The 26960-nt window shown below is 48.4% G+C and overlaps 1 protein-coding gene across 3 annotated transcripts; it reads right to left on the bottom strand.

Moving 5' to 3' along the window:
- Positions 1-1409: 1409 nt before the first annotated feature.
- On the bottom strand, positions 1410-11288 carry SERPINB11 (serpin family B member 11). Of its 3 annotated transcripts, none has more exons than XM_068993895.1 (7): positions 11114-11288; positions 8500-8546; positions 8178-8306; positions 6368-6485; positions 5017-5159; positions 4217-4372; positions 1410-1814 (listed from the first exon to the last, which is right to left on the bottom strand). In XM_068993895.1, exons 1-7 carry the CDS (start codon positions 11286-11288, stop codon positions 1410-1412), a joined length of 1173 nt encoding a protein of 390 aa, XP_068849996.1. The 3 variants fall into 3 exon arrangements, with proteins under 3 accessions (XP_068849996.1, XP_068849995.1, XP_068849997.1); XM_068993894.1 differs by lacking the exon at positions 8500-8546 and adding an exon at positions 9748-9807 and having other exon boundaries at positions 11121-11288; XM_068993896.1 differs by lacking the exons at positions 5017-5159; positions 6368-6485; positions 8500-8546 and adding an exon at positions 9748-9807 and having other exon boundaries at positions 11121-11288.
- Between the last annotated feature and the right edge of the window lie 15672 nt (positions 11289-26960).

Raw genomic sequence — 26960 nt, 5'->3', positions numbered from 1 at the left:
CAGAGAGCCAGACATGACTGAGCATGCACGCATCCCTCGGGCCCCAGTAGGGAAGTTGGAGCCCATCCCTGTCCGCCACCACTGGCAATAGTAAGATGTGGCCCGTCAGTGCAGGAGGGAATCAACAGGGGTCTTGGACTGACTGCTCTAAGACAGCGTAAGAGAAGGGGGATTTGAGGGACTCTTCTGTGTTCAGCCCTCTGAGAGAGTTCTGGAAGGAAGCATTCATCAAGATGACACTGAGAAGGCAGTGAACGCATTACGGATGCTGTTATCTGGTCATGACTTCACGTTATCACACATAGAAATTAAGGAGGATTTCTTTCTCAAAAAATTGTTCTTATTTTGTTTTTGGCTACGTCTGATAGCATGCTGGGTCTTAGTTTCCTGACCAGGGATCAAACCCTATGCCCCCTACAGTGGAAGCTCTGAATCTTAACCACTGGACTACTAGGGAAGTCCCTGAGAAATTTTTCTTATAAAATATTCTGATTGATGTCTGGTCTTTTCTGTTGTGAATTTTACTTATTGCATTATTGTGAATATTGAGGGCTTCCTGGTGGCTTAGCAGTAAAGAATCCACCTGCCAATGCATAAGATACCAGTTCTATCCCTGGGTTGAGAAGAACCCCTAGAGAAGGAAACGGCGGCCCACTCCAGCATTCTTGCCTGGAAAATCCCATGGGCAGAGGAGCCCAGAGGGCTACAGTCCGTGAGTAGCAAAAGAGTTGGACACGAATTAGTGACTAAGCGACTAAACGCTATTGAGAAAGAGAAGGAGGGAGGGAGGGAGGGAGGGAGGGGAAGAAGGGAGGCTCTGATTCAACTTAGAGCCTGAAAAGATTTAGCCAAAGATTCTGCTAAACTGTGCGCTGAATCAGGCTTCCACTTACCCAGTCTTTTCTCACAAGTATTGAGTCACTGCAGAGTGCTAACAATCCTCCAAGAATTTAAGGCGTTTCATGTATTTATTATAGTCAATACAGAATTCATGATGTTATATTTACACATACAAGGAAAACAACAGATTTTAGGATCCAGCCAAAGTTGAAGCCCTTACATCGGTCTTCCGAAGGTAAAGTGGCCACTTAACCAAGAGCCCAGTGACACAGACAAGTCGAGAAAATCTAATCTTCTAAACTATGTCCCACTGGCTGGATCATATCACCTGGACAGCACTTGAACGAGGCCCCAAAGATGAGAGACAGAGGCTTGTGTGTAGCTATAGCTTCTTCTATGACCATCGTCTGAGGCTTCACCAACTCATGAGATAAGCTAGGAGATGTCCTAGACCCATTTTTCAGAGGAGCAAACTGAGGCACGGAGGAGGGTGAGGGATGACCCGCTTTTAGTCGAGGTTGGGCACTGCACGTCCTCTGTGACCCTGAGCCTTGCTCCACCCACTCTGCTCAGGGAGAGGCCAGCTTGCCACAGAAGAGAATTGTGTTGGTGTGAAAGTGCTTGATGAAGAACAGGAAGGGGTGGTTTGCCACGAACTGAGCTCGGATGGGAAGTCTTTTTACTACCAGGACGTCGCCAGTGGCCGCGGCTGCCTCCGTGCCCTCCTCGTTGACCTCCACATAGGACTTGTGGATGACCTTTGATACAAAGAGGCCCTTGACTGGTGATATTCCAGAAAGATCTGCTCTGACCTGGCTGAAGATGTCTGTCATCCCGAGGGACTCCAACAGGGAATTGAGCTCGTACTTGATCTCCAGTTTGAACCTCGGGAGATGCACTTCCACGTCCCTCTGCACCATGTTGGACGGGCTGGTCCATTCCTGAAAGGCCTTCGAGTTCAGCTGCTTCTCTACCTAAGAGACAAGACACGGGTGGAGCCACGAGAGCTGGACACAGGCCCTGCACGTTACACGCTGCTTGCTCCCTAACTCTCGGCGTCAACAATTCAGCATCAGCTTCTTCCCTACCTTTAAAATGTGCTCAAGCCCTGTCTGAAAAAAAACAAAAACCCCATGTGCAGCCACACCTCCCCTCTCCCTTGTCTGCCTCTCGCTGATGCTTCATAACTAAACTTGTCTCTGTGTGTCCTACACACGTCTGCCTCATTTCCTCAGCGGCTAGGCATCTCTTAAACGCCCTCTATTGCCGTGAAGTCCTTGTGCCCCATTTCCTGGATGAATTCAACCATCTTTTCTGGGCACGCACACCTGAAACGTGAGTCACGTCTCCTTTATGAGCTGGTTTCACCGCTCTAACCCCAGGTCCTGCCCTCATTGTGCCAGAAGCTTCTGAACCCCGGATGTACTCTGCCTTCACCCAGCAATGCAGTTCCTGGGTCTCTGCTCCGATTTCCCCCCAAGCAGTCTCACAACTCAGACCTCTCACCCTACATCCAGTTTCAAGAGTTTCTGAAGCCCTTCAAACTCTACCCTTGGTCATTTGAAACTCTCTGTTCAGACCTCCCTGCAGCTCCAAACCAGTATGTTAAACCGCATCAATCTATTACAAGAGTTGAAAATTTTTTGTACTTTTTTCCCCATCCTGACAGTATAAAATCAGACCTAAAATAAAGGCGGTTTTCATTCCTAAGCCTCTCTTCCCCTGTACTTTTCTGCCCTGATCCGAGTTACCATGACTTCATGTCAGACCCTCCTCGCTACCGCATACTTCTAAGGCACTGGCACGGTCCTTTCCTCTGGCTGAGCAACAGGTGCTGCCCTTGCTCCTTCAGCTCCTCCTTATCCGGAGAGGCTGGCATCGCGATGACTCTGCAGGATGCCCTCCTGATTTCCTCACTCAGCTTTGGACTCTGTGCTTCCACATGGCTTTCTGCAGGGTCTATCACAGCGCTCCTTACACATTCAACTCTGTGTTGTAACCTCAGATTCGTCTGTGTTCCAGAACACAGCAGAATTTTTAGCATGCTGTAGACACTCAAAGTTTGGTGTATGAATGAATAAATGAACAATTAAATAAATGAATCACAATTCAATAAAAACCACTTCTGGGATGTCCCTGGCAGTCCAGTGCTTAAAACTCCACCCTTCCAAACCCACACACTTCACAGCACAGCCCAAAGGTAAAAAAGATCACTTCTAAGCTGCTTCCAAGTGCTCTGTGCCCGCAGACCTCCAGAGGATTGAGCTCCCCTGCAGTGACCGCACCTCTGCCACACGTGTTCTCACAGCCGGGGCTGTGCTGCTCTTCCTAGAGCTCCAGAGCACACACCCCAACCCAGGGACGTCCAGAAGACTTCCCTACCTTCCCAGCCTAGGGATCGAACCCAGGTCTCCCACATTGCAGGCGGATTCTTTACTGCCTGAGCCACAAGGGAAGCCCGCTATAGAAAGGGGTTCCCCAAATGCCCAATGACCAGTGTGTGCGTGTGTGTGTGCATCTGTGTGTGCATGTCTGTGTCTGCGTGTGTGTGTGTCTGTGCGTGTGTGTGCATCTGTGTGTGTCTGTGTGTGTCTGTGTATGTGCGTACTGGTACCACAGGCACTTCTGCCTCCAGATGCCCTTTTTTTAATGTAAGAATAGATTGTTCTCCCTAAATACATCATCCTGAAGTCAGGGACTTCGGGATGTCCACGCTTTGCTCTCACAGCACCTGGGCAGAACTGCTGAACCTGATAGAATTCGTGACTGGCAACACTATATGGTCATGAAATATACATCGTGTGTGTGTGTCTGTGTGTGTGCCTGTGTGTGTGTCTGTGTCTGTGTGTGTATGTGTGTCTGTGTGTGCATGTGTGTGTGCGTGTGTGTGTCTCTGTGTGTGTCTGTGTGCGTGTGTGTGCGTGTGTGTGTCTGTCTGTGCGTGTGTGTGTGCGTGCATGTGTGTGTGTCTGTCTGTGTGTGTGCATGTGTGTGTGTCTCTGTGTGTGTCTGTGTGTGCCTGTGTGTGTCTGTGTCTGTGTGTGCGTGTGTGTCTGTGTGTGCACGTGTGTGTGTCTGTGTGTGTGTCTGTGTGTGTGTGCGTGTGTGTGCACGTGTGTGTGCACGTGTGTGTCTGTGTGTGCGTGTGTGTGTGGGCGTGTGTGTCTGTGTGTCTGGGTCTGTGTGTCTGTGTGTGCACGTGTGTGTGCATGTGTGTGTCTCTGTGTGTGTCTGTGTGTGCATGTGTGTGTGTCTGTGTGTGCGTGTGTGTCTGTGTGTGTGTCTGTGTGTGTGTCTGTGTGTGTGTGCGTGCGTGTGTTTGTGTGTGCACACACACCCGTGTCCTCACTGCACACTAGCATTCTCATACCCTCACCTGGTCTAAGTCAGCCGTGCCCACTGGAAGCAGAATGATCATGCTGAGTGTGTTGTTGACATAGGGCAGCTCCAAAACCTGCATCTGTGGTTCCTCGATGAGGGCCAGTTTAAACTTCCCAGTCTGATACATCATCTCCACAGTTACACTTTTACCCTATGGTTTTAAAACAAAAGGTTGTAATTAGATGGTACAGTTACATCTGTGTGGGTACAGGTACGCATACTGATTTTCCTTTCAAAGGGTAACTGCATTAGCACCAGAAAGGCATGGGTGAAACAGAAATGACAAAATGCACCCTGTATTACATTGCTTTGCAAAGCTTATAAGTTTTTTTAATTTTAAAATGTCTGTGTTCAGATAATATACATACTAATAAAAATGATAACATATATGTTTCCCCAAAACAAAGGCAAGGTCTCTAGATAAAGTGATTTATGTGGGAAAATGAGATTATAGGATCATCTCCTTTTTTTGGATCTGATTAGAGACTTTCTGGGAGAAAAATAGTTCAACTAACTTTGCTGTGTTTCTAGAGAAACTATTTGCTAGAGAAAGCATGTCTGGGAAGAATGTAGACCCAGAAGAACAGTAAGAAAAGGATGGACTTCCTTCTATTCCTGATCACCCTGTTAGGCGCCCTGTGAGAAAGGTTACCATCACTTCATGGGGGCAACAAAAACAAAATTCACGGAAACACAAGGCCTAGAACCAGTATTTCCACTGAAACTTTCTAAATTATCTTTAATGGATATGGCATTCTCCGAAATTGATCATCCACCTGAAAATAAAATACTCACCTTACTTAACTGAAAAGGGGTTCTAAACGTTTCTCGTTCCCGGAATTTACTCTGCCATTGTCCTTTGAAATAGATGGCATTCACCAGGACCATGACGCAGGAGGGCTCAATCGTGCCTTTTCCAAAGAGGCTAGTGACTTTTCCTTGTAATAAAAAAAAAGAATAAATAATATATTTGGATTTGAACTTAGTAGAGAGTTGAAGAGTTACAAGAAATTTGGAGCCTTTGTTAAGGCTAATTATAGATTTGAAATGCCAGAAGAATTCCCTCATCTGAGGCCATAACACATGTTCTTGTCAAACGAAGTTTATTTCAAAGAATATTGAATGCTTTGTTACCTCTAATCAGAAGCTGGCATTCAAGGAATACCAAGTATGTTAGCAATGAATCAACCAGTCTTGTAGCTAGTCATATGTTTCTTATACAGAACTGCTTTTTGCAAAATTCTAGAATCATCCCTACAGTGTGCCAGTCGCTCAGTCGTGCCCCAGTCTTCGTGGCCCCTGCACTGTAGCCCGCCAGGCTCCTCTGTCCACAGGATTTTTCTGACCCAGGGATCAAACTTGAGTCCCCTGCATTGCAGGCAGATTCGTTACCATCTGAGCCACCAGGGAATCATTTCCTGCGTCTTACTTTCAGTATCTCTCAGGCTTTACAGTTACCAGCACCTCAGCAATTGCAAATCTGTCACATATTCCAAAGATCCACTGGAACTTTCCGCATGCTAAGCTTAGTGCATCACAAGCGTATAAGCCAACATTTGAAATGAAATGTATCTGAAAAATCAGGATTTATAAGGCTATACCAAGAATTTCTTGCTGTAAATATATTGATCAAAATGGAACACCAAGCCCTCTTGGAGCATTTTGGAGTATTGCAATTTATAGCATTTTTTTGGAATATAATCTATCATACAATATGAAACAAGGGTATATGAAATATCAGACTCTAAGCCTGATGAGAGTTTTCATTTCTATTGAACTTTTGGACCAAACATAATACCTAGCATGTAATAACAATGATGAACATCATTTGAATACACACACGTGTGTGTGTGTACACAAATGAATGGATAAATAAATAAATACACAAATTAATGACAAAATAACAGTAACAGTCTAAACATACACAGCATGTGGGTCCGTGATGACACACAGCACTGATCAGTCTACGCTCAAAAGCTTTACAAAACTTTTACGTGCCAGGCATTATTCTAGGCACAGAGCCCCAAACTGAGGCCAGAACACTAATACAAACAAACGCATCTAGCTTCCTCCTTAACGTTAACTCAGCAAGTTTATCAACACAGCTCAAATAAAGTTTGGAGACACGTGGTTGACTTATCCTCACCATCAGTTTTACTTTCAACCCAAGCATTGATGGTTTTCCTTGTTTCTTCCGCAGACCGTTCAAAATCAACAGTTTGCAGCCTGGCTTGATACAATTTCTCAGAACAGTGTAAGTATTGCTGTGAAAGAAAGGACAGTTGCATAACACTGGAAACATAGCATAAGGAAAGTTACTGCTTAACTGGACTTTTTTGTGCCTGAATCCAGGGAAAGCTTAACTGAGAGTGAAATCTGGCCCTTGACCCAGTTCTTGCCCTGAGCTGCGTCCAGCTGCAGCTGGAACATGCTTACGTGACTGCTCACAGCCCATGACAGCTCACAGCAGTGGGAGTTTTTCCAGACAGAATCCTGGGATATCAGTATCTTCTGACACAGACCAAGACAATCTAATGAAACTAATGCGGAGCTTCTCAAGTCAGCTTCTCATGTCAGATGTCATCATCATTGTCTCAAGTCAACATCTATTTACAATTATGCCCAGATCACGCCAGCTTTGAGGGAGAGAAAAGAATGAGAGAGGGGCCCACAGTTGTTAATCCCCTTACTTCAGGTCCTCTCCGTAAACGCTCTCTTTACACTTCTAGGGCTATAGAAGAAAATACCTCCTAAATATCTATGATACCAAGATGGGCCACACTAAGTTGCAAAAACTCTGATAATCCAAATCTTGTTGAGTATAAGATGTAGCCTGCAACCCAGGCTAGGGAAGAACATTAGGAATTCAAGGCTGCATCTCACTTCACCCAGCTGACATTTAGGTTTCCTTGCCCCGTCGCTCAGTCGTGTCCAGCTCTTTGTGAGCCCCATGGACTGCAGCACAGCAGGCTTCCCTGTCGCTCACCATCTCCCCAAACTCATGTCCATTGAGTCAGTGATGCCATCCAACCATCTCATCCTCTGTCTTCCCCTTCCCCTCACGCCTTCAATCTTTCCCAGCATCAGGGTCTTTTCCAATGAGTCAGCTCCTCTCATCAGGTGGCCAAAGTATTGGAGCTTCAGCTTCACTCCTTCCAGTGAATATTCAGGGTTGATTGACAGCTAAGTCACACTGGTCAAACCAAAGCTGTGCCACTGAATCCAGGGTTTCACCTCACTCGCTGCAGGATAATGTAGCGTTTAACATACAGGAAGATGAGTTCAGACAGGGTTCAGTCTAGGCTTTGTCACTTTATGTCTGTGGCCTTTGTAGAATCTGCTTCATGATCGTAGAATTGATAACAATTTTATCACTACACCTTACAGGACTGTGTAAGGAATATATGAGATTAAGTAGAATGACTGGCACGTAATAAACACTCAGTAAAACTGTATACGTTAATGCCATTGGAAAATGGCCTCCCTAGTGTTAGAATTTGGGAACTGGAAAGAGCATAGTCTAACCCTCTCATTTTACAGGTGAAAGAGATTTGTCCAAAGTCACGCCTCAGGGGGAACAGCTCTCTTGGCTCCCAGCTCAGTGTGCTTTCCATTAACTCTCAACATGCTGCCATTAAGGACCTTTGAAAAAGAGATGAGAAATATGTTTTGTTTTCTTTCTGGTTCATAAGAGATAATTATTACCAAATTTGTTTCGTGCTTCATCCATGACCTTACTCTGGGACAACATCGGCTATTTGCCGGAAGTTACGTGACATTTCACAACCTTAAATAGGAGTTTGGTAAAAACCATTTCACTGAGACTCTATCTCCGCTCAAATGTAATCTCTTGAAGATGAACATCATGTGACTCTTCTTATCCTTCATTTTATTTTATAATGAGAAATTCAGAGGATGCCAAGAAAGCTGTTCACCACTGTTCCAAAGGGACTCACCTCATGGAATGCCATCACCTTTGTCCCGTAGAGTCTGTTGGCGATGCTGAGGGTGTAGTTAGAGTCTGGCCGATTGATCTGGGAGAAGAGGGCTCCTAACTCTGAGTGGATCCTTCCAGCTCGGTTGCACTGAAGCACCAGTAAATAAAGAATGGAGCATTAAATTGCTGATTTCTTGCCATTAGAGAGTATAAATAATGTGAAAGCAATAACCAGACAGCAAGCCATCTGCCTCTGAGTAGAAGGGTGGTGAGTATGAACAAAGCAGGAGCTGGCAAGCCGAAAGCCTTCTCCTTCTCCAGACTTCCTCTCCCACAGTAACCTCGGCACTCTGGGACTTGGGCTGCAGACCCCGTGCAGAATTGTAAACTACTGCAAACACACATGGGATTGTCGGCTCTCGAGGTTTAATCCAAAACCAAACATTCTAATGAAGAGATCCTAGTGGGGCTTCTCAGAGCGACGATCCGAGTTTGACTGTTGCCTTTGAACCTAAAGAATCATTTTCCTTCTCTATCTGTCATGCTCCTTCCAATGTCTCCATTTTCTATGTGATCATCTAATCAAATACTGAGCTCTTTACTGAACTGACCTGACACACCCATCTGTCCATCGCAGAAGCAATTCATTTAAGCATGTGGCTTTTTTTTAATTTATTTCTTTTTTAATTGAAGGATAGTTGCTTTACTGAATTTGCTGTTTTCTGTCAGACCTCAGCATGAATCTGCCACAGGTACACATATATCCCCTCCCTCCTGAACCTCCCTCTGCTTCCCTCCGCATCCCACCCTCTGGGTTGGTACAGAGTCCCTGTTTGAGTTCCCTGGGACATTCAGCAAATTCCCGTTGGCTTTCTATTTTGCATATGGTGATGTAAGTTTCCATGTTACTCTCTCCATACATCTCACGCCCTCCTCCCCTCTCCCCGTGTCTTTGATGAATCTGAATTCATGGAAACTGTAGGGTTCATGCCTATATTGCCCAAAGTGAATGTTCCCAAACTATGGGCTCTAATCTCCTAACAATAAGGGTCTGTAAGGCAAGCACTCTATGGCTCTAGGCATTTATGTCTTTCCTCAGTCAATCACAGTCAAGCATATACGTGGCAGTTCTATTTGATTTTGACGTCAAAAGATACCCTTTTCTTAGAAAGAACAGAGACCGCAGCCCTGGAGCACGCGGTTGGGTGACATCATGTTTTCCTGCTATAGAATTAAAAGGTAAAGCATCCGGTCCTGTCTCAGTCCCCTCATTGGCCTGAAGACCTGACCCTACATAGAAGAGCCTGGCAGACTCACCGTGGGGCACAGTCCATAAGAGAACAGCAAGCTGAACGAGGATGACAAACTCAGGTGATAAAATCTGGGGGCTTCACTGTGGTTGTCACTATCATAGCGTTAATCCTATTGGCCAGTCACCCTCAGGCGGATTAAAGGAGGAAACCGAGGGTCCATCACTCACGCGCTTATGAATCAGTAAAGTGCTCTGCCACTCGACGCCTGGACTGCATGATTTCTCGGTGCTCTTTTATCAAAGAGCATTTGACAGCTCAGCAGAGATATTATCATACCTTAGCCAAGTCCTTGAACTCTGGTCCTGATGGTTCTACAATATGTTTAAAGTGAAGCACCTAGAAAAAAATGAGGTGGATGGCATCAGAAGCAGCGCACAGTCTACAGAGGCTGACAGCCACGAGTTTTTCCACTTCCGATAAAGACCTAGCAAGAACTAATGTGTAATGGCGTTATACTCCAAATCCTGAACTAAGCCTTTGCATACCTTACTTAATCCTCCCGACAACTTTTAGAGTAGACACTATTATCCTCATTTTCTGCTAGGGAAACTGAGTTCATGAGGTTAATCCACTTGGCCCAACCCGCATTGCCTGTCTGGCCCCAGGCCCTGAGCTCCGGCTCACAGACTCCTCGGCCCCTCCGCCACTGTCTCCAGGCAGGCACTGACAGCTCCTCCGGGGCTGCGCAAATGCTGCATGTTTTCCCAGGAAATTATTTATTTAAATGTGAGAAAATGCTAAAAAGTGCATCAAAATATGGAATAAAGGACAAGCAATAATAAGATGTGCAAATACCCTGGGAGTTATTAAGTGATATCCTTCCAGACTTCTCACAGCAAAAAAAAAAAGCTCCTCTGTCCATGGAATTTCCCAGGCAGGAATACTGGAGTGGATTGCCATCTCCTCCTCCAGGGGATCTTCCCCACCCAGGGACCGAGTCTGCGTCTCTTGCGTCTCCTGCCTTCGCAGGCGGTCTTTGCCATTAGGGCCGCCTGGGCAGCCGGATATACACACACACGTATACAGACGTGTGAATGCATATGTACGCATGGACGGCGGGAAACCACTGCATATCAGCTGTGTCACCCATTCTCTCCTAGTCTCAGTTCGGCCTCTGTTTCCCCATCTGTAAAATGGGGATAACAATTCCTACCCCTAACACACAGGGCTTCAGATGCATAAATGAGCACTGTAAAAAACTAGATAACTTTTAAACAGCCTTTTTTTTCTTTACTGAATTTGGCCATTTTTTTAAACTCCATTATTTTTTCATTTGGAATATAATTATTCTACAACACTGTGTTAGTTTCTGATAGAGACCCATTTTATTGTAAATTAAAATTGTAGAGGGCAAGAATCATACCGTATACGTGTTCTCTGGCATGTTTAAATCACTGTAAGGATAGACTATGAAAGCAAATTTCAGTCATTTATGTGTGAAAGCGCTGATGGCAAGAAAGAGATTGAGCGTGGCACGCATTTGTTATTTGCATCGTGATGTATAGCTTTATCTCAGCAATTAGAAGTGAGAAATATGCTTTGCCCACATGTGGCTCTTCTTTCACAAGATGGCAGCGTTTCCTGGGTATAGAGGTGAGCCATCCTGAGGAAGACCCCAGGCCACCCGGGACTCCTGCTGTGCCCAGTACCTTCTCCATCTGCGCTGCGCTGTCCCCTCTGGCTCCCAGGAGGATCATACTAAGGGCATAAAGAAGACTCAGCGGGGAGAAGAAGACATTGTCTCCCGCGTGGTTAGAGCTCAGCTCCTTGAACACATCCAGACAAAATTCAACGTTTGCTGTGCTGAGGGAGTCCATTTTAGGCAAAGCCCTACCTGAGAATGGAAGGGAAAAAAATGTCTCAGATGTACCTGGAGGCAAAGCTAATATGGAGCATTCAGTCATGACATTCCGTGAATGTAAGCATCTGAGCCCACTGCTTCATGAAAAGTTACAGCCTGTTGTCACACTTTCTGAGGAGCTAATAAATGCTAGAATGGGGGAGGGCCTTCACAGTAGTTTTTTATTCTCATGAAGAGAAGATTTATTGTTCTCTTCAACCAGGACTTCAAAGCTCTCTCTCTATCGTTGGTGTACATTTAAAAGTGGCGGCTAATTTTTCGGGAGCAAAAGTGCAGAAGAAACGGGATCCCTTGGCTCTTGTTTTCCGTGCTTCAAGGACTCTCCTTGTCCTGGAATTTGTACCGAAAAGCCCTGGAGCTACAGAGCCCAGCCAAAAGAGATCCTTCCAGCAGCTCCCATCCTCACAGCCTCCACCCTGTCACTCCTGCACAAGCAAGGCGGGAGACAGTGGGGCGAACTCGGATGGCGTTCTCTGCACATTCCACCTCCTTGGTGACCCTTATTTCTGGTCTCCTCCACAGAAGTAAGGGGATCCTAGCAAATAGGTCATGCTATCTGAAGGTGGACAAAGCCCTCAGCCCCGCATGACATCAGGAAAACAGGAGGAAAGGAGGAGGAAAAGTTGAGAGGAAAGAAAAGATGCTGGAAAGGAGTGTTCTCTACGGACAGCGGCACATCAGGAAGGAGCCCGCAAACGCCTGCTGAGCGCCGCCGAGTGCAGAGACAGCCGAGCTGCACTCTGGGCCTCAGGGATGCCCCACTTTCTGGGCCTCCATTGCCAGCAAACACTTTCTTCCTTCAACTTCCTGCCCATCCTTCTCTCTCGCCCATCACCGGCTCCTCCAGCCGCGCCTTTCTCAGCCTCTGCACACAGTAGCACGTCAGGATGCAAGTCTCTGCCTTCTGTATTGCTCCAGTTCAGTTGCTCAGTCACGTCTGACTCTTTGCAACTCCATGGACGGTAGCCCGCCAGGCTCTTCTGTCCGTGGGGTTCTCCAGGCAGCAATACTGGAGTGGGTTGCCATTTTCTTCTCCAGGGGATCTTCCCAAACCAAGGATCTAACCAGCATGTCCTGTATTGCAGGCAGATTCTTTACCACTGAGTCACCAGGGAGGCACCCCCCCTCCCAGCCTAGTCTTGCACTTTTTAATATATTTACCACATATATTATAAATCTGTGTGTTTTATGCATTATATATACATGACTTAATGTAAATATAAGCAATGTCTATGTTTGTTTATATAAATAAAACACGTATATGGACTATACGCACATCTATTGCCTAACCTGCTCGCTAGAATACAATCTCCATTAAAGCAAGGAGTTTGCTTTTTATGCTTAATTCCAGCACCAGTCCTGACCAATTCACTAAATATCTATGATACACAGATGTACACAGAATACTGAGGAAGCTCAGTGGGGACAGAACTAACCCAAGAGTCCCAGGAAGACTTCCTGGAGGAGGCAATGTCCTAACCCCCCTTGAAGACTGAAACAAGTCCCCCAGGTATACACATAAAGGAAGATCATTGCTGACAGAAGGCAAAACATGAGCAGGGACTCAAAATCCTGAAACAGAAATTTGTATCATGTGACTGCAACGAAGGAGGCCAAAGGCGGTGGCTAGGAAGGCCAGAGAAAGGGCAGAAATGTCCCGGAGGCCCTGCACACCCCACTGAGGAGAGATCAGAGGGAGCCTGAGGGCTCACAGAGTCAAGGCTCCAGGCTGCCTGCTCGGAGCTCATGTTGGCTTTGGAAGCTCTCGCTCTCGGTCTCCTGACTTCAATTCTCTTCTCAGAGGTCTCCTGCCCTCCCTTTCCCAAGCTGCTCTAACAGCCACCGCTGAAACTCTCACCCACAATCACTCCAGCAAGCACGTCTTCCCTCTTTCGGACACCTTCAAATTCTCCCCACATAGCACATTTTTTAAAAATGTTAATTGCCTGCTGTTCAGTCCTTCCCTTCCATTCCCCTATTCAGTGCTGAGAGATGGGTTTCAAGGTGTAGTTTTCATGTAGAATGTCCTTCAGAAAAGGCTTCCCACTCCTCAAGAATAAGCCGTGATTGGTTTAAGCCAACTGAGGCATTCTGTGTCCCACATCAGTGAGGAAAGCAGGAGAGCGTCAAGTCGCTCAGTCGTGCCTGACCCTTTGCGACCTCAAGGACTGTAGCTCCTCTGTCCACAGGGTTCTCCGGGCAACGACACTGCAGTGGGTTGCCATTCCCTTCTCCAGGGCATCCTCCCTATCCAGGGATCGAACCCACCGCTCCTGCATTGCAGGCAGATTCTTTACCGTCTGAGCCACCAGGGAAGCCAGAGCCGGTAAAAAGTTTTACTTATGAGAATAAGATCTAACGTACAGCATGCATGGTGACAGTGGTGAGTAGCCTTGTACTGTGTGCTCAGAAGTTGCTGAGAATGGATCTTAAGCTTGTTCGTCATATACCAAAGAAAGGTTTAACTGTGAGGTGCATGCGTGCATGCTAAGTCACTTCAGTCGTGCCTGACTCTTTGCAACCCTATGGGCTGTAGCCCACCAGGCTCTTCTGTCCACGGATTCTCCAGGCAAGAATACTGAGTGGGTTGCCACGCCCTCCTCCAGGGCATCTTCCCGACCCAGGGATCGAACTCACATCTCCTGCCTCTCCTGCACTGGCAGGCAGAATCTTTACCGATAGCACCGCCGGGGAAGACATATACAGTTATTCTTGTCAGTCATCCTTCAATAAAGTTGGGGGCAGAAATAAATGAATAAAATCTTAGAAATCGGAAGGCGTGGCAAACCTTGCCAGTAAGACAACCGACTTTGCTGCAAGACCTCTGGAAAATTCCTTCTGATAAGAGACTCTCAGGAGGAAACCAACCCTCTTCTTCGTTTTAGGGTTGTCTTGCCTTCATGTGGCCGCTGGTGCAGCAGTTCTTTGTAACCAGGCCAGGGTGTCAGAGATGGAAAGAGTCTGAGTCTCTGAGGACGCGCCTTTGAGCGGATGCATGAGCCACCTGGATCTGCCCCTCCCTTGGGACTTTTTTGTCCTGTAAGATGATAACTTTTCCTTATTGTTCAAGCCATCTTAGTTGAGTCTTCTGTCTCTTGCAGCTAGAGGCATCTCAGCTCTCTTTAGGAACTGCTTTGCACATCCTTGTCCACCTGGACCAACTAGACCACTGACCTCGCGTGCGTGCTTTCCTGCAGCGTTTCTCCCGTTAGGCCCACGGGGAGCTGGAACGATTCCCTCCTGTCTCATCTTCTAGACCAGCGGCTCCCAGCGCCTTTGGCAGCTGGCACTCTGGCTAATGCCAGGGACCGGTTTCATGGAGGACAATGTTTCCACGGGCCAGGGTGGGGGGCGGTTTCAGGATGATTCAAGCGCATTCATTGTGCACTTTATTGTGATTATTATTACAGCAGCTCCACCTCAGATCGCCAGGCATTAGGCCTGGAGGTTGGGGGCCCCTATTCTAGACTGCAGCTGCCCCTCTTTTGGAACCCTAGTCGAGGTTTATATTATCGGCCCCTGTTGAGGCAGGGGCCGAGCTGCATCTGCGCCTGAGTGTATTTATTTTAGTTACTAACTTACCTTGTTTGCCACCCATGCCCACCCGAGCTGAGCTCTCTGGAAGTGCATTCTCTGGCTGCTGATTCAGGCGGCGTATAGAGCTTCTCACTAGCACAGCACTTCACACACTGGGAGCCAAACAGAGCCAAGGGCCAAAGCCTCAGAACTGGGGCAGGGAGGAGAGGGCGTGGCTTAGCATTAATCAGGCAGAGAGGCTGAAGGCGAGCGTGTCACTCGTGGACTTTCAAAATAATGGCCCAGGACATTTATGTGGTTAAAAAGATGACCACACATCCCTGTCATCGAAACTCATTGTCCTAAAATAATCATTAAGGAATAGATCTTGCGTGTTCCAATCATCAGACCACCCAGCTTGGTTTCATGGAGTCTGACAGTTACGTAACACCGAGCCTGGACCGAACCCTTCTCTGCTCTTCCCGGTTTTTTGAAGCTATAGCTCAAAGGTTTGGGTGATCTTACCTAAAGAAAATACTAGTACGTGCCTTTAACAAGATGCTGTTCCACGAGTTAATTTCAGTACAGCTCTCTGTAACATGCCTGATAATAACAGTATCTCTGGAAGCTCTTTGTTTAGTTACTTTAATAACATTTCAATAACAAAACCACATTCCATAATGAAGCATGCCCAAGCCAGGCACACTTCATAAGGCATTCTGGCTACTGCCAGGTTCTGGGAGGCAGTTTCTGATTTATAAGCAAATATGAGTTTATGCTTCTTAAATCTTTGTCTTGTCGTCATTATGAAACAACCTGCCTCCATAGCATTGTTGCCGTAGCCCAGCAGTTCCTGGAACACTAGGAAGAGTTTGGAAAACACCATCAGTACTTACTGTGCCGGTTTCGCTGTTGTTCAGTGGCTGAGTTGTGTCTGACCGTTTGTAACTCCATGGACTGGAGCCCACCAGGCTCCTCCCTCCGTGGGGTTTCCCAGGCAAGAATGCTGGAGTGGGTTACCGTTTTCTGCTCCAGGGAACTTTCCTGGACCAGGGATTGGACCTGCGCCTCCTACACCGGTAGGCCATTTCTTTACCACTGAGCCCCAGGGAAGCCCTTTTTGTGTTTAGGCACCTTCCTTTCATTAAACGCTCCATGTGTTTGTGTCTGCTTTTTATTCATAAGCATAAAAAATTGAGGCAATCACATCTCTCCGTTCTTAGCATGAGCCATCGTTGGACTGCAGAAGTCATCCTCTCCTTGGCTTATTACCTTCAACCCAAAGACCCCCTTTCTCCTCCATTCCTATAGGAGACAAAATTTGTTTAAAAGCATGTTCTTCTATTTACACATTCATGTATAATATTGATTTCTTTATAAATGCATTTTTCTATTTTCAAAAGTGAGCTTGTGTTGATTTTTTTACTCAGTGTTATTTTTTTTAGATTCATCTGTGGGGACTTCCTTGGTAGTCCAGTGGCTAAGACTCCAAGCTCCCAGTGCCTTCAGCAGGCAAGTTTGAAATATGGTCAGGGAACTAGACCCCTTATGCCTCAACTAAGAGCTTGCTTGTAGCAAATGAAAGATCCCACATGCTGCAACTGAGACCTGTGCAGCCAGATAAATGAATATTTTTAAAAAGATTCATCCATGTTACTCTGAAAACATAAGCTGTCACTTCTGGGTAGCTGTGCTTTTATGCTTTCACCACTCTGGTGTTTCCACCCCTCAGGGACAGACTCCCAGTGGCCTCCTAGTCCACACCATCACAAACACTGCTGGGGGCATCGCCACCTGCACACTCCCTTACCCACCTGGGTGGGAGCTTCTTTGTAAAGGAAGCAGCTGGATCACAGGGCTCAGGTATGCGTCAATCACCACAGACACATTACTCAGACTCTGTCTTGCAGAATGGGTCATGTTACCCTGGTGTTGCAGATGAGACAGTAAGGTCTTGGGAATTCACAATCTACCACCATGTAAATATGGGTCCATCTCTTCTGAAGCCTACACTTTTTCCACATGCTATCACATGCTTTTCATGTTAGCATTTCTGTGTGTTTGTGTGTGTGTGTGTGTGTGTGTGTGTGTGCACATGCATGCTAGGTCGCTTCAGTCGTGTCTGACTCTTTGCGACCCCATGGACTGTAGTCTGCCAGGCTCCTCTGTCCATGAGGATTCTCCAGGCAAGAACGCTGGAGTGGGTTGCCCTGCCCTCCTCCAGGGGATCTTCCTGACCCAGGAATCGAACCTGCATCTCTTACATTGCATAGGCTAGTCTTCACCACTAGATTTAACATTTATTGAGAGCAGGGAAAAGTTACCTGGAAATTGTCAGTGTCTTGCACAGTCACCCAGGAATCAATATGTATTGGCAACAGGGACATCCCATACATTTTACAATTTCTGGTCTCATTAATATTACCCAGTCAGTTTCAGGATGAAGGAACCCATGGAACACAGAAGCTCCAAGGCACATGGATCCCACCAAAGATACAAGCTACAGTCCATGGAGTCACAAGGAGTCATACACAACTGAGACACACACACACACAGGGAAGACGCCACCCAGGCAGCGAGGGCAAGTTGGAAGTGTCCTTAGTGGTAGAAGGACTTCAAATTAAACCTCAAAGACAAAGAATTGCAGACATTTTCTTTTAGTGCACCTCTCTATTTGCTTTTAGGATAAAAAAAAAAAAAAACCCTCCCAAGCAGTAGAGCTGTGTCATCCGGAAGCTGTCACGGGGAAAAAGGAAAGACAGGAAAGTAAAAGTGTGCGCAAGGCTGCAGCTCTTCTAGGTTGAGAAAGGGAGGCTTTGGTTCAGGAAACAGGAGGAGAGAACATGCCTTAAAGGGGGAGCATTATTGCTGTTGAGTCGCTAACTCATGTCCGACCTGTGACCTCATGACTGTGGCCCACCAGGCTCCTCTGTCCACGGGATTCTCCCAGACAAGAACGCTGGAGTGGGCTGCCATTTCCTCCTCCAGGGGATCTTCCAGGCCCAGGGATGGACCCTGCGTTTCCTGCATTGGCAGACGGGTTCTCTGCCACTGAGCTACCAGGGAAGCCCCTCAGAAGGGGACGCTGACAACCAAGAGATTGCGAGAAGACTCGGAGCCGGGGTGTGTCCCTCCGGGGGACACACATCTCCCAGGGTGGCTGAGACACCAAGTGCTCCAGACTGGAGCCGGGCCCAGCTAGATTCTTAGCCGTTTCACGCAACAGCTTTGCTAGTGCCCCTCCCCTGCCCTCAGTCAGGGCTAAGCCTTCACTCAGGCTCTGTCCTTCAGACTTCGTAAATTTCACAATGTGCTCGTTGATCCTAGAAGCAGTAGGGACTTCAGGATGGCCGCCTCATCACACAGACATAAACCATGAGATTCTACGTTTGGCTGCAGAATGCACTTTCACCTTGAGAGACTAATGGTAAAGCCCTAAGAAGACATTTAGACCCAGAAAACTAAAAGGATTCTTCCCCACACAGAAAGTTTTTACTAAGGCATTTCCAGGGAAGCTAAGGTCCTCTGAGGAGCTAAGAAGCACTTCATCACATGGAGCTGGCAGCCGCGCGTGGCCAGCTGTGTTCTGAATAAACGCTGTTAGGGGGTTTATAAAAAGTATCCAGAGTGCTGTTTCGCTGAACGAATCAGAAATCTGAAATCAGTTTCTCCTGCCTCAGAGACTTAAAAATGCACGCTATCAGTGACATTCAGGCCAGCTAAGGTACATATGAACAAAAACCACCCTCATTAAAGAGTGAGTTTCCCCTCATTTTGGTTCATGGCAGCTCTGTTCAAATGCCGTCGTTTATTGCCTTCATCTGTTCCCCTGTGACAAGAAGCACAGCTGAAATGATAAAGCGCAAAGCTACTTCTCTTTACCTTGTTATTTTTCGGTGGTGAAGTGGACAGTCGGGCAGGAGATATGCAAGCTGCGTCTCTGAAGAGGAAATATAAGCCTTTACGCTCTGCCCCTCCCTTTCCCCGTGCGCTGTTAGTGACTCAACTCCACCTGCCGGGCGAATAGGACAGCTCTGAGGAGGAAATCCTTCTGAGAGGCTCCAGAGCTGCGCTGGGAGGCCCTCAGGAAAGGACGGCTAGGGGGAAATCCTTCTGAAAGATCCCAGAGCTCTCAGGAGGGCCACCAGCCCGAGGTGTGGCTCCCGACGCTGGAGAAGCACGCATGTCAACCTCCCTCCGCTTTGCTAATGGGGAAGCATTGTCGAGCCTAACCTCTGTTCAAGAGGATAAGCTGTCTTTCTCAAAAGAATAACTCGAACCCATTCAAACCCATGGTGCCATATTCAGCACGGGAAGGGTAGCTGGAGTCAGGAGCATGCACAGAGCTACTCCAGTGGAAGCTCTCCAGCCGTGAGCAAAGCTGCCTGACCTGAGGCACGTTCATCCTGAGAGCTCCTGAGCTCTCTTGCAGAAGCAATCTGCTGGCAGGTAGTTCCTGTCCCATAAAATGAACACAAGAATGAGCTCAAGCAAGAGTTATTCTGTGGTTTTCATTTAAAAGCTTGCTAGGAGCCGCAAGCCACCCCACCTCAGGTGAGTTAGAAGGTGTGACCCAGTGCCATGTAAGAGAGACTAGAGATGACGCATGAAAACTGGGGCAAAAAAACGATGTTTGGGACGACAGCCACCGGGGTCAGCGCCTTGAGTGAAGGCCACTTCCCCCAGGCTCCCCAGCCAGTGACGTCCAGGCTGCCACTGACGCCACTGCCCGGAGCGGAAAGGAGAGCTGAGCTGCACCACATGCAACGCGGCAGCGCTCTTCATGGGGCTTTTCTCTCCATCCTCGGTGTGCAACACATCCTCTCTCAGGCAAAGCTGCACCCTCTACGGAGCCAGAACAAGAAAAGCCAGGCCTGAAAGTATGCCCCCACTCCCCACTGTCCCCATGAGATTCTCCGAAAAACACTTGTACACAACCATTTGCACAGAATTAAAGAGTCCCAAACCTGCCCTGTCTTTCTCTGCTCAGAGAAGGTGCTTTCTGATGGGCGCCCCTTCCCATGCGGAGTTTCTGTCATTTGGAATCGTCATATCCAACGTTAAGGCTGATTCTCCATCTCTCCATCTTGCTCTGATCTATTTTTCTTGTTGTTGAAATTTAGTTGAATTACTGTGTTGTGGTAGTTTGAGGGCTACAGCGAAGTGACTCAGATTTTATACATGTACATATATATATTCTTTCTTCAGATTACTTTTCATTATGGGTTATTATGAGAAGGAAATGGCAACTCATTCCAGTATTCTTGCCTGAAAAACTCCACTGAGAGAAGAGCCTGGTGGGTTACAGCCCACGGGGTCGCAAAGAGTCAGCCATGACTGAATACACACAATGATAGGTTATTATAAAACGCTGAATAAAGGTCCCTGTGCCTATCACCTGAACTTTTTAAACAGTTCAAAAAAGAACCTGGAGGCAACTAGGAAGGCCCAGGTGATCTTGGCGGGAGCTGCTTGGACAGCGTTCTAAGTGCGGAACCTGGGATGCGGCCCTTGGCAGAGCGTCTTGGAGAACAGCCCTCACTTCGGGTGGGGCTGTGATGTGAGACGGTGATGGAGGGAGCAGAGCTGGCGAGGTCTCGCGTCTGCTACTGCAGCCTGTTCGGATGGGGGAAGACAGGGAGTGGTGTGTGTCAGAACCTTCCTCCCTGCCTCCCTTCCCAGAGGAAGGAGGTCAGGAGAGCAGCTACATGAGCCGGCACCCCTCCTGTGGCTTCGGCGGGACAATCGGTGAAGGGTGAGTGTGGACCCAGAACCGAGAAGCCGAAGAGCTGCCGTGGAGCTGAGAGCCTCTGGAGGGCCAAAACCACACCAGGAAGGGAAATGGGCACACGGGAGCCGGTTTAGACTGAGTTAGCTGCTCTTAGCCCCCAGCAGGTGCCACAGGGAGCAGGGACCAGCCACCTCCACGGGGCTCTGTTTGGCTTCCTGACCCACACAATCACAAACAAATAAAATGTTTCTTTTAAGACACTTAGTTCTGGCATCATTTGCTGTGTGTGTGTTAGTCACTCAGTCGTGTCCGACTCATTGCAGCCCCCTGGACTGTAGCCCGCCAGGCTCCTCTGTCCATGGAATTCTCCAAGCAAGAATGCTGGAGTGCGTTGCCATTTCCTCCTCCAGGGGATCTTCCTGATCCAGGGATAGAACCTACATCTTCTGCGTCTGCTGCATCAGCAAGCAGGTTCTTTACCACTGGGCCACTTGGGAAGCCCTGCGTCACTTGCTACTTGGCAACAGAGAAGTAAAAGGACCAAGCAAATCAAAAGCCACCGAGGGAAGCAGACGCACCCTCCTGCTCCTCTTCCCCATCGCGTTGGCCCTATGCACGTGGCGGATATGACATGATCGATTCACGAAACACCAGACCCTGTGCAGGCGCGGCGCCCTCAGGTTCTGGCCTCTGCCAGGATCTCGGCTGCAGTCCTTAGGGGAGATGCACCCAGTTCGCTTATCACCATAAAATTCTCTCCCCTGTAGCTTTACGAGCAGAGTCAGGGATTAGCTGTTTCCCTTCTGTGGCATGGACATGTTCAGCTGGCGAACATATGCGGCAGAGGGGGAGGAGAGATGGTGGTTCCCAGCCTTCCTTTCCAGCTCTTCTTCCTTAGAAACTTGTCAACAGCCTTACTTGACTATTCAACTAATATTTATGGGATCCGATGGACAGAGGAGCCTGGTGGGCTACAGTCCATGGGGTCACAGAAGAGCTGGACACAACTTGGTGCCTAGACGGCCACGCCTAGGCGCCGGCTCTGTCCTCGGCGGCTGTGCGGAACGACCCCTCCCCCCGGGTCCCCTGCTGTTTCAGGCATCTTTTCTGGACCACACTGATCTTCCTGAGACTCCCAGGTTCTGCTTCTGTCCCTCTGCCCTCGTTCCAGGTAGGTCCTGACGTTCTTGTTACAAGAATAAATAAACAGTAACAGAGGCACCCGTCGTGCTTATTAACTGTCAGAAATTCTGAGTTTCCAACTGTCTTTCAAATTTTCAACGCACCCTCTTCACCAACTGTAGAGACGAGGGGATGTCCGCCACTTGCCTAATGTCTGCTCCTAGTCATCCTTTGTCCTAGAGAATCACTCCTTCCACCTACAGGCCCCACAGCTTCTGTTTGGGCCTGTGTCTTTCAGTCAGCTCTCGCTCCCTGGAGTGGCAGAACACTGCGTCTGGATGGAACGGAACTCGTGCGGCGCAGTCAATCAGTCGAGTCCGGCTCTGCGACCCCGGGGACTGCAGCCCACCAGGCGCCTCTGTCCGTGAGATTCTCCAGGCAAGAGCACTGGAGGGGGCTGCCTTTCCTGCTCCAGGGGACCCTCCCGACCCAGGGATGGGGCCCAGGTCTCCTGTGCTCCCTGCGCCTCCTGCATTGGCAGCCGGCTTCTTAACCTCTGGAGCCGCCCGGGCTGGAGCCCTGACGGTGGCGACACCCACGCCTGTGTGGAGCCCCGCACACCCCCCTGACAGCCCGGGGCCCTGGATTGGCGTCAGTTTGACTCGCCCGGGTTGATCTGCTTCCTGTATTTCTCAGCCTTTCAGCAAATCACCTTCACGCCAGCCTGGCACCAAGCTCTGGGTTTCCACTTTCCTTAGAGACTGCAGTCCACAGGGTCTGTGTCACTGCGTGGGGAGACAGAGTTCGGCTTCTCAGAGAGAGGCTCACCCAGGAAATGTGCGGCCAGACAGGTGGGAGCTACTGGGCAGCAGCCACGCTGGGGCTCTAGGCTCCCAACCTATGCGCTGAGTGCCACTGACAGCAGGAAATGGTGAATGCTACGTGAGCTTATTATCGGAGGCTGTGTTCACAATAGAGTCCTATTTGGAGAGTTTAGAGGAAAAGAAACTTTTCCAGGGCTAACATCCAAAAGGGAGCATCTGGGACAGGAGGAGAAGTCGTTTTTAGGGGATGTGAGTGTGGGAGCTGGCACGCAACACCGAGTAGATGCAGGGTCCCTACGCGGCTCAGTTAACGGGGGGCTTCCCAGGTGGCTTTATTGGTAAAGAATCCACCAGTCAATGCAGCAGATGCAGGCGACGTGGGTTCCATTCCTGGCTCGGGAAGATCCCCTGGAGCAGGAAATGGCAACCCACTCCATTGTTCTTGCCTGGAGGGTCCCAAAGAGTCAGACACAACTGAAGCAAATTAGCATGTGCACACACTCTTTTTTCAGAGAGATAAATATAAAATATTTAACACATCCACTTGTAAAATAAAAAAAGATTCAAAACAGAACACTAGATTTAATAAGCATTAAGTATGGGTTTTAGAAAAGGCAGAGGAACCAGAGATCAAATTGCCAACATCCGCTGGATCATGGAAAATCAAGAGAGTTCCAGAATAACATCTATTTCTGCTTTATTGACTATGCCAAAGCCTTTGACTGTGTGGATCACAACAAACTGTGGAAAATTCTGAAAGAGATGGGAATACCAGACCACCTGACCTGCCTCTTGAGAAACCTCTATGCAGGTCAGGAAGCAACAGTTCGAACTGGACATGGAACAACAGACTGGTTCCAAATAGAAAAAGGGGTACATCAAGGCTGTATATTATCACCCTGCTTATTTAATTTATATGCAGAGTACATCATGAGAAATGCTGGGCTGGAAGAAGCACAAACTGGAATCAAGATTGCCGGGAAAAATATCAATAACCTCAGATATGCAGATGACACCACCCTTATGGCAGAAGTTGAAGACGACTAAAGAGCCTCTTGATGAAAGTGAAAGAGGAGAGTGAAAAACCTGGCTTAAAGCTCAACATTCAGAAAACGAAGATCATGGCATCTGGCCCCATCACTTCATGGCAGATAGATGGGGAAACAGTGGAAACAATGTCAGACTTTATTTTTTGGGGCTCCAAAATCACTACAGATAGTGATTGCAGCCATGAAATTAAAAGACGGCTACTCATTGGAAGGAAAGTTATGACCAACCAGGATAGTCTATTCAAATGCAGAGACGTTACTTTGCCAACAAACGTCCGTCTAGACAAGGCTATGGTTTTTCCAGCGGTCATGCATGGATGTGAGAGTTGGACTGTGAAGAAAGCTGAGTGCCAAAGAATTGATGCTTTTGAACTGTGGTGTTGGAGAAGACTCTTGAGAGTCCCTTGGACTGCAAGGAGATCCAACCAGTCCATTCTGAAGGAGATCAACCCTGGGATTTCTTTGGAAGGAATGATGCTAAAGCTGAAGCTCCAGTACTTTGGCCACCTCATGCAAAGAGTTGACTCATTAGAAAAGACTCTGATGCTGGGAGGGATTGGGGGCAAGAGGAGAAGGGGATGACAGAGGATGAGATGGCTGGATGGCATCACTGACTCGATGGACATGAGTCTGTGTGAACTCTGGGAGTTGGTGATGGACAGGGAGGCCTGGTGTGCTGCGATTCTTGGGGTCACAAAGAGTCAGATGCAACTGAGCGACTGAACTGAACTGAGTGATAATAAAAATTTTGATAGTTGTTGTTCAGTCACTCAACTGTGTCCAACTCTTGGAGATCCCATGGACGACACCACGCCAGGCTTCCCTGTCCTTCACGATCTCCCAGAGTTTGCTGAAACCCATGTCCATCGAGTCGGTGATGCCATCCAGCCGTCTCATCCTCTGTCTCCCCTTTTCCAGATGCCCTCAGTCTTTCCCAGTATCAGGGTCTTTTCCGGTGAGTCAGCTCTTCACATCAGGTGCCCAAAGTACTGGAGCTTTATACTAGGCAATAAGAGAAGAAGGGCAGGAGCTGGAAGTCAAGGTGGGGGTTAGAAGCAGAGAGATAAGGGGGAGGGGAGAGATGTGGGGGTGTGTGCTCAGCCGTGTCCGCCTCTTTGCGACCCCATGGACTGTAGTCCACCAGGCTCCTCTGTCCTTGGGATTTCCGAGGCAAGAATACTGGAGCAGGTTGCGCTTCCTCCTCCAAGGAATCTTCCCAACCCAGGTATGGAACCCGTGCCTCCTAGGTGTCCTGCATCGCAGGCGGATGCTTCGTCGCTGAGCCATCAGGGAAGCCCAGAGGTGCGATGGGGGCCCGAGGAACAGAGGGAAGAACCAGAGAAGCCGCAGGCTGGCGGGGGCCGTGGGCGGGGCTGCGGGAGGAGAGGCGCGGCCCTCGCGGCCCGCTGGCTGAGGTCGCGCGCCCAGTCCCACGTCCCGGGCCATCTTAGAAAGCGCTCTTGGCCTCATCTTCCCGGGTGTTAAGTCAGGCAGGTGGAGCAGACGGTTTTCTGGAGTTCCTGCTCTGTGCTGGCCTCGCCCGTCTCTGAGGCCTGAAGCTGGCTCCGTGCGGAGGCTCTAACACAGCAGCCCTGCTGAAAACTTGGGCTGCTGCTCATGTTGCTGAATGTTTAATCTGCTTGTAGATTTTTAGCCCTTTCAGTATAGTCTGTAATTTATTGTACGCGTCTATGATTACTTGCTTCGCTGAGATTTTGGTACCAGCTATTATTAATACTGTGAACCAGGCAAGAAAGTCTATAAAGTGTTGAGCCCTGAGATTCCATAACCATCCTAGGCAGGAATGTGGGAAGACTGCTCTGTTGCCTAACTGGTTGCTCCTCAGGGAAGAGGAAAACTAGGGCTTCTTCTTCCAGTTACACAGCACAGCGAACAGCAACAAGGCGACCACGCTCGATCACGTTTGTGCAACTTATTAGAGAACAGAAGCTCACAGAATCGCTGGAGCGTGTTGGTGGGAGCCAAGCAGTGCCGAGCGCTAGGCTCTGAGATTCGCTTAAACAGCGCCCCCAGCGTCCTTAAACAGCGCCCCCAGCGTCCTTAAACAGCGCCCCCAGACTCCTTAAACAGCGCCCCCAGACTCCTTAAACAGCGCTCCCAGCTTCCTTAAACAGCGCCCTCAGCTTCCTTAAACAGCGCCCCCAGACTCCTTAAACAGCGCCCCCAGCTTCCTTAAACAGCACGCCCAGACTCCTTAAACAGCGCCCCCAGCTTCCTTAAACAGTGCCCCCAGACTCCTTAAACAGCGCCCCCAGACTCCTTAAACAGCGCCCCCAGACTCCTTAAACAGCGCCCCCAGACTCCTTAAACAGCGCCCCCAGACTCCTTAAACAGCGCCCCCAGCTTCCTTAAACAGCACGCCCAGACTCCTTAAACAGCGCCCCTAGCTTCCTTAAACAGCGCCCCCAGACTCCTTAAACAGCACCCCAGACTCCTTAAACAGTGCCCCCAGACTCCTTAAACAGCGCCCCCAGACTCCTTAAACAGCGCCCCCAGACTCCTTAAACAGCGCTCCCTGATTCCCTAGGCAGCCTCACAGAAAACCAGTGCCACCCTCTGGAATGCTAAGTCTAGCCGCAGGCTATGTCTTCATCCAGAAAGTTACTTCTTCCCATCGTTGAATGCGTGCTTATTGGAAGAAATTTCCAAATAAGTGGTTGAGTAACATGGGTGGGAGAATCTGTCTCTGCTTTTCACATTTTATCCCGTACGGGACCTCAGACAAAACTGGTACTGAGGAGCATACAGAAAATACTTGTTTAATTAGTGATGCTGAATCAAATAAGCCAATCAATAATTAATAGACAAATGACTGAGGTTTGCTTATGATGCCAGCAGAGATACCAGAACGGGTTTCTATGTCCAGTCATCCCTGAATCCAACTGCCTCAACAGTTGGGAGGAATTTATGGAGGAAACTTGGCTCATCATTCTAATTTAACTAAGTGTGAAAAGGATGGATTTCAGCTTGTACATATGAGAGTTGGCTGACACCTCAAAGTTCACTGAGGACAAACTGCTCCTCTTACACAAGACAAACCAGGGAAGCTTAGATCTTGTGTGTTTGGTTAAGGGCTCACTGGGACTAGATCCGGCCTGCGGTCAGTCTCCACCTGGACCATTAGAACCCTTTACCTTGTGGATATCTGAATCGTCCTTTCTTTTAGCTGCTGCCTGTGCCAACCAAATAAGTCCTGTGCGAAATCCTGGGGGGTGTTCTTCTGCCTTTCTCAATGAGATCTATCAACATATTCCAAAACTTACAGCCTCTGCTTCTGGGGAAGAACCACCAAAGGAAGACTCTAAAAGTTGCCCAGACGACTTCGCTGGTGGCCCAGCGGCTAAGCCTCTGCTGTCCCAGTGCAG

The sequence above is a fragment of the Capricornis sumatraensis genome, chromosome 21 (assembly GCF_032405125.1).
Source record: "Capricornis sumatraensis isolate serow.1 chromosome 21, serow.2, whole genome shotgun sequence".
In the NCBI taxonomy this organism is placed as follows: domain Eukaryota; kingdom Metazoa; phylum Chordata; class Mammalia; order Artiodactyla; family Bovidae; genus Capricornis; species Capricornis sumatraensis.
This window is presented reverse-complemented; position numbering and strand designations above follow the sequence as displayed.

Bases quoted from the DNA above. Each gene is read 5' to 3' on its own strand.
- SERPINB11 (XM_068993894.1), bottom strand. From the start codon at position 11,288: ATGGACTCCCTCAGCACAGCAAACGTTGAATTTTGTCTGGATGTGTTC. The intron at 9,808-11,120 runs GTACTGGGCACA...ATTTTTTTCTAG, and splicing joins GCGCAGCGCAGATGGAGAAG to GTGCTTCACTTTAAACATAT. The intron at 6,486-8,177 runs GTGAGTCCCTTT...TTTCTTTCACAG, and splicing joins AGGTGATGGCATTCCATGAG to CAATACTTACACTGTTCTGA.